The sequence below is a fragment of the Ceratotherium simum genome, chromosome 33, assembly GCF_057802395.1.
Source record: "Ceratotherium simum simum isolate JZ-2026a chromosome 33, ASM5780239v1, whole genome shotgun sequence".
NCBI classification, from domain to species: domain Eukaryota; kingdom Metazoa; phylum Chordata; class Mammalia; order Perissodactyla; family Rhinocerotidae; genus Ceratotherium; species Ceratotherium simum.
This window is the reverse complement of record NC_141932.1, coordinates 9158821-9175346: the sequence shown is the minus strand read 5'-3', so window position 1 is coordinate 9175346 and position 16526 is coordinate 9158821. Positions and strand designations below refer to the sequence as shown.

Below are 16526 nucleotides of genomic sequence, written 5' to 3'. Positions count from 1 at the left end.
ATTGAAATGACAAGGTGCAAAAACAGAACTAAATTTAGATCTGCTTTATTTGAAGAACACAGCCAAATGGTATTTTAGTATATCGTGGATTAAATGCACTATCACTGTTGCCAGCCCAGCCAGGTTGAAACCCCTAGTCTGCCCCTAACCAGTGAGTGAGTTTAAAGGAAACACTTAACCTCTCAATGTCAATGTTGTCCTCATTTTATAAGGAATGTAATAGTGACTGCGTCATGATTTAGTGAAGAATAAAGAAATTACTGCATGTGTGGCCTTCCTGGCAATAATTCATACATTGCAAGTGTTTTTTAATGATTATGCTTTCAACTCTTGGAAGCTTGCAAATGACAGAAAAACTGTAAGCAATTTTATCAAAGTAGGGACTCAGTAAATAGCAAATATTGGATTTCAGTTGACGTGATACATGTGGTCCATGCCTCCGTTCTTCTTCAGGATCCTCTAGCTCAGAAGACAAATATCAGTCGTTGAGAACTCACAGGATGGCCACTAGAGATTTGGTACTAGGAACGATCTTCTCATTACAGACTACATTTGGAATCCTGGGGAATTTCTCTCTTCTTTGCTTTTATCTCTTCCTTTATTTCGGTGAGTCTAGGCTAAGATCAACAGATTTGATTGTAAAGAACCTGATTATAGCCAACTTGTTGGTTCTATTCTCTAGTGGAATCCCCTATACAATGTCATCTTTTGGGTTGTATCAGGTCTTCAATGATTTTGGGTGCAGATTTTTTTTCTATGTTCGTGCAGTGGGCAGAGGTGTGTCCATTGGTACCAGCTGTCTCTTGAGTGTCTTCCAGGCCATCATGATCAGCCCCAGAAACTCCAGGTGGGCAGAGCTTAAAGTGAAAGCTCTCAAGTGCATTGTCCCTTCAATTTTCCTGTGCTGGATCCTGTACATGCTGGTAAATGTCATTTTTCCTATGTTTCTGACAAGCAATTGGAGCAGCACAAACACCACAAACCACAAAGCAATTGGAGAGTGTTCTTCTGTTCGTCATGACAAAACCAGAGACTCATTATATGCAGCATTGCTGTCAATCCCTGATGTTTTCTGTTTGGTGCTTATGCTCTGGGCCAGCGTCGCTATGGTTTTCATCCTGTACAGGCACAAGCAAAGGGTCCAACACATTCATAGGACCAACATCTCCTCCAGATCCTCCCCTGAGTCCAGAGCTACCAAAACCATCCTTCTCCTGGCGAGCACTTTTGTCTATTTTTACACCATTTCCTCACTCTTTCACGTATGTTTGGCTGTTTTTAACAATCCTAATTGGTTTCTCGTGAAGATTAATTCAGTAATTACTCTGTGTTTCCCAACTGTCAGCCCCTTTCTGCTCATGAGCCGTGACTCCAGTGTATCCAGGTTCTGCTTTGCCTGGATAAGGAATACAAAATCCTCTAATCTAATGAGAAATCTGTGAATTCTATGAATTTGTACAGTGTTCATTTGGTAATTCACTCATCCCCCTCAGATTTCTAAGTACAATTATGAGTAGCTGACCAGAGACTGTAAACAGGACATGCTGAGTATCTTCTTTAAAGTAAACAATAAGGTATAATAGAAATTGTGATACAATATTATACAATTATCATGTAAAACTTATGTTATTGAATATTAATGCTTTCTGTGGAGGAGTACAGAAATTATGCAATAATAAACCCCAGGTCCTGAAACAATCTGGATATTATGGAGATTTTTTGAGTGCATTTGTTAAATCTCTTACAGTAAATTTCCTAGAATTGAACTAGTGATGGAATTTTAAGAAAAGGAGCATGAAAATGGAACGGCATGTGTCGGGTCATTACTGAAACAGAAGACAATAGTGCTGGAGGGGAAATTCAGTCAATGAGTAACGCTTTCAGGATCCAGTTATGAGTTTCATACATTACATCCTTAGGCAAGCAGTTGTCATTTATATGAAATATGATGTTATGAAGGGAGACGAGCATGTTTAAATACTTCCAGGTAGAAATGGTCATTTGAACTGGAGTGGGGCAAAAGAGAACATAAAATTACATTTTATCTGATTTTTAAACATCAGGTGAGTGTGACAATTTTAACAGATATGAGTTGCAAGGAATGGGGATCTGTAGAAGGCAGACTTTTCTCTTTTTTTGTGAAGAAGATTTGAGCATGTTGGCAACAAAGAGGTTTGGAGGCGCACACTCCTGTCTCTAAAGTGATGAGATTAGTTTATGGTGGAAACTTCCGTTAAATTTGGAGCACTGCAGGGAGAGCCATTTTAAAGGGAAAGATGTGAATCCATTTTGTTTATGTGGAGTCTGTGGCTCTTTGATTTTCAAGGAGTAAAGTGGATATTTCCTTAATCTTAGGAGAGATTTTTATATAGTTTTCTCTATGTTTACATTCTGAAGCTGATGCAAATTATTGAAAACTCAACAATTTAAAAAACAAAAGAATTATTTTGACCTAATGGATATGTATATTCAACCTTGTACCACAAAGAGAAACCCACATTTATAACTCAAAAGAGACACATATATTTACCAGAAATTAGATCACAAAGCAAGAAGAAGGGAAAATAGAAATATGTAGAAACACACATACTTTCATTTGTGTATATAAATATATTTATATGTCCATGTGTGATCTATGTGTATATATGTATATATACATATACATACAAAGTCAATCATGTTTATTATCCATTAGTCAATATATTGGAATCTTATACATTAAGAAAAATTTAAATAGTACTAATTACAATAATGACAAATCTTAAAATGTGTGCTATCTGATGTGTATATTGTCACGCCAGTTGTGAAATCGTTAACATTTCATAAAGCGGATTTCTCATTTTCCTACTTTACTTCTACTATTTGGCCGTATCTCCTGATAAAACATCCGATGAAGAAAGTAAAAAATTTTTGATTTTAGAAGTAATTAGTCTAAGTTTAAGGTAACAATTGATACATTTGGGTATCAATAGAGTTTATTTTCTTATTTTATCAATGTTAACTTTTTTCTATTATTTTTAAAATATTCTTATACGTTATAATTCTACAATATAATTGACGCCTTTTCTTTGAAAGTTGTATACTGATTGTTAGTTTTTACCTAGAAATTTCAGCATACATTTAAAAGCTAACCACAGTGTCACTGTATTTAATACTATTAAACCCCATCTTTTTAATGTAAGAACATTGCAGCACTAATCAAGTCACCATACTCCACCTGTTTGATTGGTGATATATATTTTAAATATTTAAAGACATATGCACAGGTCATAAGTGCATAGCTCAATGAAAGTTCAGAAAGTGAACACATTTCTGCACTCAGTACCTAGATCAACCAAGAGAATATTGTCTGACCCCCAGAAGCCCCTGTGCTCCCTCTCAGTCACTGCTCCTCAGGGAGACACTGCTCCATCTTCTAACACTACAAGTCACCTTAGCCTGCTTTGCATTTTATATGAAAAAATAATAGAGCCTTAACTCTTTTGTATTTGGCTTTAGTCTTTCCTCATGTTGTTCATGAATTTATTCGTGCATGATGTTAGTGATCATTCATTTGCATTGCTGTATACACTTCTATTGTGTGAATATATAACAATTAATTTAATCATTCCACTGTTAATAGGCATATGGTTGGTTTTCAGTTTGAGAATATTAGAGATACTACTGGTATGTAAATTTATGACATGATTTGATGACACACATACCAATTTCTGTTGGCTGTATATGTAATAGTGGAATTGTTGGTGACAGGTTTACATCTCTTTAGCTTTAGGAGATAGCGCCAAAGAGGTTTGGATAATTTTTGTACCAATTTCCACACCCATCAGTAGTGTAGGAGATTCTTGGTTTATCCACATCCTAGTCAACACTTTTAATTTTTTTCACTGTTATTTTTATACTTCTGGTTGGTGTGTGATGGTACCAAGCAGTGATTTTAGTTGCATTTCCTTTATTATTATGTAAGTTGAACATATTTCCACATACTTATTATTCATTGGGCAACATCTTTTTGAGGTATGCATTATTTTGTCCATTTTTTCTATTGTGTTTCCTTTTTCTTACATATTTGTAGTAGCTCTATATATCAGCTGGACATGTTTTCTTTCTTGGTCCCCTCTCTTTCTCTCATTCTCTCTCTGTCTCTTCTTTCTCTGTGTGTGTGTGTCTCTTGATAAGGAGTAATTCTTAATTTTAACATAACTAAATATTTCATCCTTTATAGATAATATTTATTGTTCTCTTTAAGAAATATTTTCCTATTGTAAGCCTACAGAAATGTTTTCTTTTTTCTTTTTTAAACTTCATAGAGCTTCAAAATTTACATCATCAATCCATGCAAAATGATTTGTTGTATGTGTGGATAGCTATTATGTTTTTTTCAAATAAGCTAACAAATTTCAGTTCATTCAGAGCATTTGATATTATTCTTTCCTTTCATTTGCTCTCCCCTCTCATGACTCACCTAGGTTACCATCACCTCTCCCTTGGATCTGTCTTTAAAATGGAGTCTCCTGGTAAGTCTTCATCTCTTCCTGCCTCCTTCAGTCTTTAACAATCCCGCAGCACCACACAACCAAGGCCAGTCTTTGTACCAAAATCTTCAATGGACTTTTTTACTTAAAGGATCAATTTTTCCCCTATTTTCAAGAGAAATATGCACCTTATTAGGAGACAATTCCCTATGGTGTGTCCGTCCGCGCCCAGGATCCAAACCTGCGAACCCCAGGCCGCCCAAGCAGAGCGTGCGACCTTCACCGCCACACCACCGGGCCGACCTGTTTTTTATTTTTTTTTAAATTAGAAGTCTGAACTGCATCCAGACTGCGCACTGAGTGCATGGTCCCTCTGCCTCTTTAGGGTGTAGAGGCCCTAACAGAGCGTCATTCTCTCCAAATTAACTGCCTGGGTGGAGAATCACAGCTTCAACCCTCTCTCTCATCACTGCTGGGCATCCTTAGGCCAATAACCGCTGCAGAGAATGTGAAGAGGCAGCTTATCCAGCACTCAAATGAACGCATGTGCACAGTCAGCCCCACCTTACCCTGCCTACACTGAATAGTCCCTCCAAAGCGAGTTCTTGTGTAGATGGCATCTGTGGCTGTCCCCCCTTGGAATCTGCTCTTGTAACCGCAAATCCTACATCACATCATGTGGTCCTCAGACCTTCACTAATAGGGGCCTCCTCCCTAGACACATGGATTACACATCCAGGTTCCCTTTCCTTCCCGACCACATCGTTAAATGCCGGGAACCAACAGTATTTGTGTTGAGACACGATGGTAGTGTTTAGGGCTCAGGTGTGCTGTGCTTCTTTCCCTTCCTTAGAGCTGTTGAAGAGGTGACTGGGGAGAGCAGCTGCAGCACCACAGGGGATCATGCTAAAAATGAAAATTCGTAGGTGCCAAGGCAAACCTGCTGAACCCTAACTTCTTAGAGAGCGATATCCCAAAGAACCTGCTTCAACAGGATCCCTACACGATTCATACGCTCATTACAATTTGAGAAGTAATGTCTAACTAAAAGGTCCTGCATACTGATTTCCCATTTAGGATCATCTGGGAGTTTCAAGAAACATTGTCTCCTGTGCTCTCCCATCTCCCTCATTTCCATTATCTCAGTTGTCAAGCATTCAGGACACATTTCTGTCATTGAAGCCCAAGTATTGACACATAGAGAGGTAACAGAGGTCTACTCTGCATTGGTTTGTAGGGGGATCTTAGTCCAGTCACATCCACAATGCTGGAGCAGGATTTGTGATGTTTCTAGAAGGAGAATGTCCCAGAAGACAGAGAAGATGAAACTCACTATGAGCTTCAGATCAGAGCTGTTTGTCCTTGAATCCCTCCTGTGGTAAAGGACTGGGAAGGGCAGCCCTTTGTGCATTTCAAGGCCTCTCTGCCTATGGGGCTGGAGGTGTAAGGAAAATTGCATTTATTTTATAGGGCTGCCATAACAAGGACCACGATCTGAGGGGCTTAGACAAAAGAAATTTATTGTATCACAGTTCTGGAGGCTAGAAGTCCAAGATCAAGGTGTCAGCTGCCATGCTCCCTTTGAAATTCCTAGGGGACAATCAGTTCCAGGCCACTCTCCCCACTTCTAGTTCTTTGGCTTGTGGCAACATATGTCAATCTTCATATGGCAATCTTCACATGACAGTCTACCTCTGTACATGTTTGTCTCCAAATTTCTTCTTTTTTCATAGGGATAATAGTCACTTGCATTAGGGGCACACCCTAATCCAGTATGATCTCATCTAACAAATTATTCCTGCAATGACTCTGTTTCCAAATAAGGACACATTCTGAGGTATTGGGGTTAATACTTCAACACATTAATTTTAAGGGAACACAATGCAACCCTTCACAGAAGGGGTATGTTGATGCCACAAAAGAAGCATATTCCCAAAATGCGGTTTTTCAAGATAATGAGAAAGAGACCTAGAGAAGAGAAGAGAAAAGATGAGGGAAAATGTCTTTCTCAGGCAAACATTGAGTCCCAGGTCACATGCTGTGTTCTCTCTTCCCCCTAAAATGCCATGTTTTTATAACTTGAAAACCTTTCCTTCATTATCTCTGAGATATTGAGCCAAGAACAAAATATGTTAGTTGTGTGTGCGTTTGTTTGTGAATAGTAAAATTTCAGATAAAATTTCAGATATATTCTGAAACTTCATAAGATGTAGCATGCATCTCAGTGGAAAACTGTTACATCTGGAGATCAAAATAGTAATGGTCACGGGCAATTCATGAAGACTTTGACTTTATTTTGTTGTTGAAATATTTTACTCTTAAATTTGTTCTCATGTATATTACTTTAACTTTACTAACATAATAAATTACCACAAGTTTAGCAGCCTAACACAACACCCATTTTATTTTCTTACGTTTCTTAAATTGGAAATCTGGGAGACTTAGTTGACCATTCTGATTACTGTGTCACAAGCCTAAATCAGCAGCCTGGGCTCTATTCTCAAAACTCTGAGAGAATCCACTTCCAGGATCTTAAATTCCTGACAGAATCCATTTCTTTCTTATAGTTTCGTCATGTCTGCATCTTCATCTCATCCCCAAAGCCAGCAATAACATATAGAATCCCTTTCATGTTTCAAATCTCTGACCTCCTCTTGTATCCCATCTCTCTGCCTTCTCTTTACTCATGAAGAGCTCTTCTAATACATTGGGTCCACCAGATACTGGAGGGACAATCTAACTATTTTGAGTTCAGCTGATTTGTAACCTTAATTTTAACTACAAAATTCCTTTACCATGTACTGAACATAACTACCTAGCTTACATTACACACACAGTTGGAGATTTGCCTATAATATTATGAGACTAGAAAATTTGTTGCAATAAAAAACATTATATTTAAACTACCAATATATCCACTTACCTATTTCCACAGTTTACCCCTTGTGAAGGTTTCTTATATGACAGAAGGGAAATATGCCCTTAAAAAATTTAGTTGTTGTCTTATTATGTTCTATTTTTTTATGGTAAAGCTTAAAATATAAGCTTATAAGAGCACATAAAGGTTAAAATAAAGTGTTATATTTTAGAAATAGCACAATAAAAAAAGCTGTTTTCGTCATGTCAGTCTTGGGACATAAACATTATTATGGTACTAAAGTGTTTCAATCTGTAAGCAGGCCTTTCAAAGAGATGGCCTGGCATCACTTTCCAATACTGAACACTGGCTACTAGTAAACAGCCTCTCCTGTTAGACTTGCTGTGTTTGATCCTATACACAGTATCACAAAAGAAAAGAGAAAACACTGTTGAGTGTTGTTCACCCTAAATTTTATCTGTTCTCCTCTACTGTACATTCAATTTATGAGGTATTCAGGAGCATGGTATATGAGCAAGATTTTTGGCCATGAGCTGAAATTAGAAATTATAGGAAATAAAAACAGGTTATTGAAGATATACCTGCAATCCCACGTTCATTGCAGCATTGTTTACAATAGCCAAGATATGGAAACAAGCTATGTGTCCATCAATGGATGAATGGATAAAGATGTGACATAAATATGTATATAAAGGAATATTATTCAGTCATGAGAAAGATGGAAATCCTGCCATTTGGGACAAAGAGGATGGACCTTGAGGACATTATGCTAAGTGAGATGTCAGATAGAAAAAGAAAAATGCTGCATCATCTAAATTATATGTGGAATCAAAGCAAATCAAACTCATCAATCAGAGAGTAAAATGGTGGTTTCCAGGGGCAAGGGGGTAGGGATATAGAAGAGTTGTTTAAGGGTACAAACTTGGAACTAGTAGGCAAATAGGTCCTGGAGATCTAATGCATAGTATAGTGAATATACACAACAATGTTGTATTATAGTCATCAACTTGCTAAGAGTCTAGATCTTCATTATTCTAACCACATAAAGAAATGATTAGGTGAGGTGATAGAAGTGCTATCACTACAGTGGTAATCATTTTATAATATATAAATGTATCAAATCAACATGATGTACACCTTGAATTTATACAATGTTATCTGTCAAATATTTTTCAATTAAAAAAAGAAATCACACGTGATTGTTGTGATTTGATCATAAATGAGGGACTAGATGAATGGGGGAATTAATTAGTGGCCTCCTTTCTGCCCTCTGGCACCCCCATAACCCATAGACTCATCCCTCCTCTCACTCTACGTCTCCTCCCCTGCTACATCCTTTATCTGTCCACCTGTTAACTTTAGACATCCAGTAAAACTCCATGCGCTCTCACCTCAATCCAAACCCTTTGACTTCAATATTCCACTTTTCACCTCTGTCTTGTGACCTTTTCACTACCAACCCTCTGTGAACACTCTTCTAGGGCCTTCAGCTTAACCTTCCTCAGCCTTTGTCACATCTGCAAAGTCCATCATCCATACCCTCCTCCTTCTTGCCTTCTATCTACACCCGATTCCAATATCTCATCCCATGCCCTGTGACTTCTAAACCCCTCCACACTCATTCATCCTAGCCTTCAACTCATAGGCATGATCAACGCCCCCAGGATCCCAATCCACACCCTGCACCCATTACATCTAACCCTATAATTCCTGACTCTTTCTCCTGGGCTCCTTAGCTCACAGATGCCCACTGTCCTCTCCAGCTGTTTCATTTTCCTCTGCCCCTTGGCCTTCCTGCCCATGCCCATGGTTTCCCCAAGTGCCATCTCCTTTCCCATACTCTAGCCAACCTGGACCGTTATCGTCTACCATGATCTGCCCACCCCATCTCAATTCACTTTCTCCACACACCGTGGTTTTTAAACCCACCCACCACTGGCCTTTCTTCATTTTGTTCATTATATTTCAGTCCCCATTAGCACTTTGGTTCCTGTGACTTTCTGTGCCCCTTAGGGATCCAGATTCCAATATTCCTTCTACCTTCACTTCCTTTCACACTTTGCCCATGTGCATTTTCATCCTCAGCATTGCACTGTAATACTTCACCAACATTAAAAATGTTTTGCCTTTTCTCTCTCTGTTCATTCTCTTCCCCTGCACTCTCTATAACCCCAAGCCCCCAGGCTCTCTGCACCACCGTCTTAGTCTTATGTCTCCTTTGTCTTGTGGCCTATTCTTATCCACTCTATCACACACCCACTGTCACTCTCCCAAACACTTGAAGTTTTCCGGCATGTGTCTCATCATAAGGTGGCAATGCTCACAGCGCATTTGAAGGGCTGTGCATTCTAATAAATATTGCCTTTGTGACTGTTTCAGGGTTAGAAGGACTGTGAAGGGTGGGAAGCCTCCCCTTTTCAGGTATCTGGACATCTGGAGATACAAATATTCTTCTGTGTAAGATCATGTTATTAAGATACACACATACATGATGACTGTGCTTTTATGAAAGAGCGTAATCGTGAGTTTATGTGAGTGTGTGTATTCATGAGTATTTACATACATGAGTGTAAATTTTCATGTATTCAGTGTGTGCATTTTTGCTTGTGAGTGTGCAATTTAAATAGTGTGACCATGTGAGTGTCTGTGTACGTATATAAGAATGTGAATGAGTGTGACTATATGTGGGACTGTGAGTGTGCATGCATGTGTGTGTTTGCATCTGTGTATAAATTAGTTTTTTTGTGTGTGTAGGATCACTTGTCTGACATTATGGCCTAATAACTGATTTAACAGTTGGAGGTGGGAGAATAGGGAGCCTGGATCAAAGAGTTGATTTGCGTGTAGGAAAATCTAAAGAATTAAATTCAACTTATAATTTCTATTATTTTCCTTGATCTATCAGAAATACGTTACACAATTAAAAAAGCAATCATAGACCCTTACTGAAAATCTTGCAAAAAAGTAAGTATAGAAGACTGCATTTACCATTTGATGGTCTTGAATTAAGTAAGTAGCATTGGCTTATCTGATAATTACAAGAATGTTAAAATCTACCTGTTAAACCATCTGAACATGGTGCTTTCTTTCTGAGGGACTGTTTCAGAACCTTCTTTCTTTTTTCTGTGGTTTCTTTGGCATATTAGTCTGCTTCTGCTTTCTATCACTAGTGAGTCAATATTGGTAAAGCATAGTTTCTAAACAATTTATGTATTAATTGATACTGAGTTGTGCAAATAAGGGCAATGATATCTAATAAAAATTATTGGCATCATGTTCTTCTCATTACTTGTATCTCTTTTTAAATCTTTCTCAGATATATTGACTCATTCCATTTCTTTGCTCATAATTTAATTGATGGTGCAGCACCATTCCATAAAATTAGGAAAGAACTCACTTTTGGGTAGAACTTCTGGATGAAGTACACATCCACTGAGACACACATACTTGCTGCCAGTCCCCCACGTATCAGACCAAAGTATTTCCTGGTCTCCTCCTTGTAGCCATTGTCTGCCTCCAGGGATCATGGAAAAGTAAGAGTCTCTCACAAACACTCCAATAGTCTCTCAAGAGATGCTAGCTACAAACTTGTAGCTGTTCTTGGCAATTAGCAACTGGGAAAAAAGTTTTTAAAAACATTCTCAGCTCCCAAACCTGTTATTGCCACTGCTGCTACAGGTGAAATGATAATTGCAGTTCTGAGGGGAGGTGAGGTCACAGAATCACAAACACATATCTCATTGTCTAGCTACCTCTGTCACAAACATACTGACTGCTTTGACCTTCACCCTGAGCCCACCATCCAGGCAGCAGGAAAAAGTCAGTGGGTTTTCTCCATATTCCTCTGAGAGGCAGAATCTGTAAAGGAAGGACGTGTATCAGGAGTCCGGGCAAGTGAATGTATTGGACAAAGGGCATCTTTTGTGTATGAAACTTGTCCAGTGCCAAAGCCATGTAGGAAGGTGAAATGCATCCTGAGGCATGAGCTGAGATAGTAGAGACAGATGATGTCCTAGACTTTCCACAGATCCCTGATGGTTCCAAATGTAATGTAATCCTCACTGACAGTTATTGTTGTGGTTTATCCAAGAAACAGTAAAATCTGAAACTTAATGTGCTTAATGACTGTAGTTCCGGAGTCAATCCTCTGTTCAGCCTACTTTACGGAAATCATAGACATGATTTTCAGGTTTCTGGAGGTGCACCCACAATACCTCCATGCTTGTCATAAAGAGTAGGATGAACCTACAGGAATCCTCTGATCCTATGCAGAAACAGTGTGTCTAATAGCAGTTGCTGGAGTAGAAATGTTTTCTCTAACTCTGGGAGTATGAAATACTCAATAGATTTAATAATTATGTCTCTATTGATTATAGAGAGATTTCCCACTTAAAGTTAGGGAAGCAGCATTGAAGAAAAACATAACTTTATAAGTTTCAGATAACATTTCTAGGCTCAAGTGTACCTTGTGATATTTCTGCTACTTTTAGGTATTATAATACCAATCTAAAAAACGTATGTCATTTATATAAAAAAACAAGATTTTTGCCCTAACATTGCATGTTGCATATGTGTCTTGAATTTTAACACCTTTGAGAAATCTTGCCTTATTGTGAATATTTTTTTTAACTCAGTCATTAATAAATGAACATGTGTGTGATCTGAAATTTGTAATAATTTGTTTCTACCACACACTGTTTGTCAGGTTCAGTGTTTCTTCTCATAGTTCCTGTAACTAAGGCGATTTTACTTATGTTCCTGGGATAAAAGCAAGTGTTTCTGTTGCCATCCTAATATTGAGCCATTCTTGCATTGATTAAACCCAATTGTCCTGGGGCAGGATCCTGCAGTTTTATACTGCAACCAGAGCATCTACATTTTAAGGTCTCTGAAGCTTTATTCAAAGTTTATATTTGCCTATGGAATACATCTTCATAACTAAGTGAAAACTTGTTATTACCAAAATTTAAAATAAAATACTGCCATTCTAACCTGAAATGGCAAGGTGCAAAAACAAAACTAACTTTCATCTAGTTTGTTTGAAGAACACAGCTAACCAGTATTTTACTTTAATATGGAGTAAATGCACTATCTCTGTTACCAGCTCAGCCACCTTCAAATACCTCCTTTGCCACTAACTGGTGAATGAATTTAGAGGAAACACTTAACTTCTCTGTACCAATATAGTCCTCATCTGATTAAGGAATGTTATAGTGTCTGTCTCGTGAAGTTCTGAGGAATAAAGAAGTTACCGCATGTGTGGCCTGCATAGCAGTGAATCATACATTGCTAGTATAATTTAATGGCTTTACATTTAACTCTTGGGAGCCTCTAAATGACAGAGAAACTTTAAGTAATTATTTCAAAGAAGAAACCCTTGGTAAGTGGAGAATATTGGATTTCAGTTGACATGACGCATGTGGTCCTTGCCTCATATTTCCATGCAGAGTCCTCTATCTCAGAAGACAAATATCAGTCAATGATAACTGACAGGATGGCCACTGGGAATTTGACAGTAGGAATGATCATCTTATTACAGACTATACTTGGAATCCTGGGGAATTTCTCTCTTCTTTACCACTGTCTCCTCCTTTATTTCACTGGGTGCGGGCTAATGCCCACAGATTTGATAGTCAAGAACCTGATTGTAGCCAACTTCTTGGTCCTGTTCTCTAGGGGGATCCCTGATGCAATGTCATCTTTCGGGTGGTATCAGATCTTCAATGATTTTGGATGCCGTTATTTTTCCTATGTTCCTGGAGTGGGCAGAGGTGTGTCCATCAGCACCACCTGCCTTTTGAGTGTCTTCCAGGCCATCATGATCAGCCCCAGGAACTCCAGGTGGGCAGGGCTTGAAGTGAAACCTCTCAAGTGCATTGCCCCTTCAATTTTCCTGTGCTGGATCCTGCACATGCTGATAAATGTCATGTATCCTATGTTTCTGACTAGCAATTGGAGCAACAAAAACATCACAAACAGAAAAAGTTTTGAATACTGTTCTGCTGTTCGTCATGACAAAACCAGAGACTCATTATATGCAGCATTGCTATCAATCCCTGATGTTTTCTGTTTGGTGCTCATGCTCTGGGCCAGTGTCTCTATGGTTTTCATCCTGTACAGGCACAAGCAGAGGGTTCAACACATCCATAGGACCAGTGTGCCCTCCAGATCCTCCCCTGAGTCCAGAGCTACCGAAACCATCCTTCTCCTTGTAAGCACCTTTGTCTGTTTTTACACACTTTCCTCCATCGTTCACGTGTGTATGGCTCTTTTCAACAATCCTGACTCGTTTATCTTCAACGCCAGTACAATAATCACTATGTGTTTCCCAACTGTTAGCCCCTTTCTGCTCATGAGCCATGACTCCAATGTATCCGGACCCTGCTTTGTCTGGATAAGGAACACAAAATCCCCTAATCTTATGAGAAAAATGTGAATTGCATGTATTTGCACAGTGTTCATTTGGTAATTGACTCATTCCCCTCAGAGTTTTTAATATACTTATGAGTGGCTGACCAGAGAATATAAAGAAGACATGCTGAGCCTCTTCTTCAAAGTAAACAGTGTCATAATAGTAATTTTAATGAAATATTATATAATCATGTAAATAGTTATGTAATTGTACAACAGTAGTTTTAGTAATGCTTGTGTAGGAATTCAGAATTTATGCAATAATAAAGTCCAGGTCCTGAAACAATCTGAATATTATGGAAATGTGTTCAAGTATGTAATTTAAATCTATCACAGAAAATTTCCCAAAAATGAGCTGGGAGTAGAATTTTAAGAAAAGGTACATGAAAATTGAACAGCAGGTGGCAAGTCATTAGTGATACTGAAGACAATGGCACTGAGGGGAAATTCAGTCAGAGAGGAAAGCCTTGGGAGCCAGTTATAATTTTTATACTTTACATCTATGGAGAGCGATAGTCATTTATTTCAAATATGATGTTGTGGAGGGAGATGAGCATGTTCAAATATTTTCAGGTAGAAATGGCCAGATTGAACTGGTGCAGGGCAAAGCAGAGCATAAAATTACATATTAGCTGGCTTTTAAAGATTTTATTTATTTATTTTTTCCCCCCAAAGCCCCAGTAGATAGTTGTGTGTCATAGCTGCACATCCTTCTAGTTGCTGTATGTGGGACGCGGCCTCAGCATGGCCGGAGAAGCAGCACATCGGTGCGAGCCCGGGATCCGAACCCGGGTCGCCAGCAGTGGAGCGCGCTCACTTAACCACCAAGCCACGGGGCCGGCCCTTAGCTGGCTTTTAAAGAACATCAGGTGAGTGTGACAATTTTAAAGATGTGAATGACATGGAATTGGGATCTGTAGAGGCAGATTTCGCTCTCTTTTGTAAAGATGATTATGGGCAAGTTGACAAGAAAGAGGTTTGGAGGTGCACACTCCTGTCTCTAAGGTGATAAAATTAGTTGATGACGGAGAATTTCATTAAGTATGGTACACTGTAGGAAGAGCCATTTTGAAGGGAAAGACATGAACCCATTCTGTTTATGTGGAGTTTGTGACTCCTAATTTTCAAGGAGCAAGCTAAATATCTCCTCAATTTTAGGAGAAATTTTTATGTAATTTTCTCTGTATTTACATTCTGAAGCTGATGCAAAGTATTGAGAATTCAATGATTTGAAAAAGAAAAAAATTATTTTGGCCTAATGTATGTATATATTACACCTTGTACCACAGAGATAAACCCACATTTTTAGTAACATGAGACACTAAATATTTACCACAAATTAGTTGACAAAGCAAGAAGGAAAAAACAAATATGTATACACACATATCTAGAATTGTTTAATATATAAGTCTGTGTGTGTGGTCTGTTTGTATATATGTATATATACATACACATATAAAGTCAGTTATGATTGTTATCCCTCAGTTAATATACTGGAAAATTTTACATTAAGAAAAATTTAGATAGTGCTAATTACAATAAAGACTAATATTAAATGTATGTTATCCAATGTATATTGCCATGCTAGTTGTGTAATTGTTAAAATTCCATAAAATGTATTTCTCCTTTTCCTACTTAATTCTATTATTTGACCATATCTCTTGAAAAACATGCAATGAAAAAGTAAAAAGTGTTCAATTTTAGGGAAGTAATTAGTCTGCTTATGTTTAATACAATAATTGATACATTTGGATATCAATATATTTTATTTTCCTATTTTACCTATGTTAACTTCTTTCCTATTGTCTTTTAAATCTATTTCTACTTCACAATTCTACTGTATAATTGGCCCCTTTACTTTGAAAGTTGTAAAGTGGGGCCGGCCCAGTGGCGCAAGTGGCTAAGTGCATGCGCTCCGCTGTGGCGGCTGGGGTTCGTCCGTTCGGATCCCGGGTGCGCACCGAGGCACTGCTTGGCAAGCCATGCTGTGGCGGCGTTCCATATAAAGTGGAGGAAGATATGCACGGATGTTAGCACAGGGCCAGTCTTCCTCAACAACAACAACAACAAAAGGACGATTGGCAGATGTTAGCACAGGGCTGATCTTCCTCACACAGGGAAAAAAAACAGAAAAAGAAAATTGTAAACTTGTTACTTGTAAATTTTTACATAGAAATTTCAGCATACATTTAAAGTTACTCACAGTGTCATTGTATTTAAGATAATTAAACACTATCTTTTCAATATAAAGACATTACAACGCTAATCTATTCATCTTATCCCCCCTGTTTGATTTGTGATATTCATTTTAAAATTTTAAAGACACATGCACAGGTCATAAGTGCATAGCTCAATGAAAGTTTGCAAAGTGAACACATTTCTAAAATCAGAACCTAGCTCGATAAAGAGAATATTGTCAGACCAGCTGAAGCGCCCTGTGCTCCCTCCCAGTCACTACTCTTCAGGGAAACCACTGCTCTGACATGCACCAGCACAGGTCATGTTAGCCTGTTTCGCCTTTTATAAAAAAGGAAATCATAGAGCATGAGCTCTTTTGTATTTGTCTTGTCATTCCTTATATTGTTTATGAATTAATTGCTACATGATGTTATTGATTATTCATTTGCATTGCCGTATACAAGTCTATAGTGTGAATATATTAACAATTAATTTAATTATTTCACTGTGAATTGGCATATGGGTGGTTTTCAGTTTGAGACTATTAGGAATACTGCTGGTAAGTAAATTTAGGACATGTTTTATGA

The 16526-nt window shown here is 38.1% G+C and overlaps 2 protein-coding genes across 2 annotated transcripts; both read left to right on the top strand.

Annotated features, from left to right (window-relative positions):
- The first annotated feature begins 423 nt into the window (after window positions 1-423).
- LOC101401174 (vomeronasal type-1 receptor 4-like) lies at window positions 424-1442 on the top strand. The gene has a single exon (XM_004439035.3). The coding sequence runs from the start codon at window positions 501-503 to the stop codon at window positions 1440-1442; it is 942 nt and encodes a 313-aa protein (XP_004439092.2). The 5' UTR covers window positions 424-500.
- Window positions 1443-12760: 11318 nt separating this feature from the next.
- Window positions 12761-13786, top strand: LOC101400904 (vomeronasal type-1 receptor 4-like). The gene has a single exon (XM_004439034.2). It carries the CDS (start codon window positions 12761-12763, stop codon window positions 13784-13786), a length of 1026 nt encoding a protein of 341 aa, XP_004439091.2.
- The last annotated feature ends 2740 nt before the right edge of the window (window positions 13787-16526 follow it).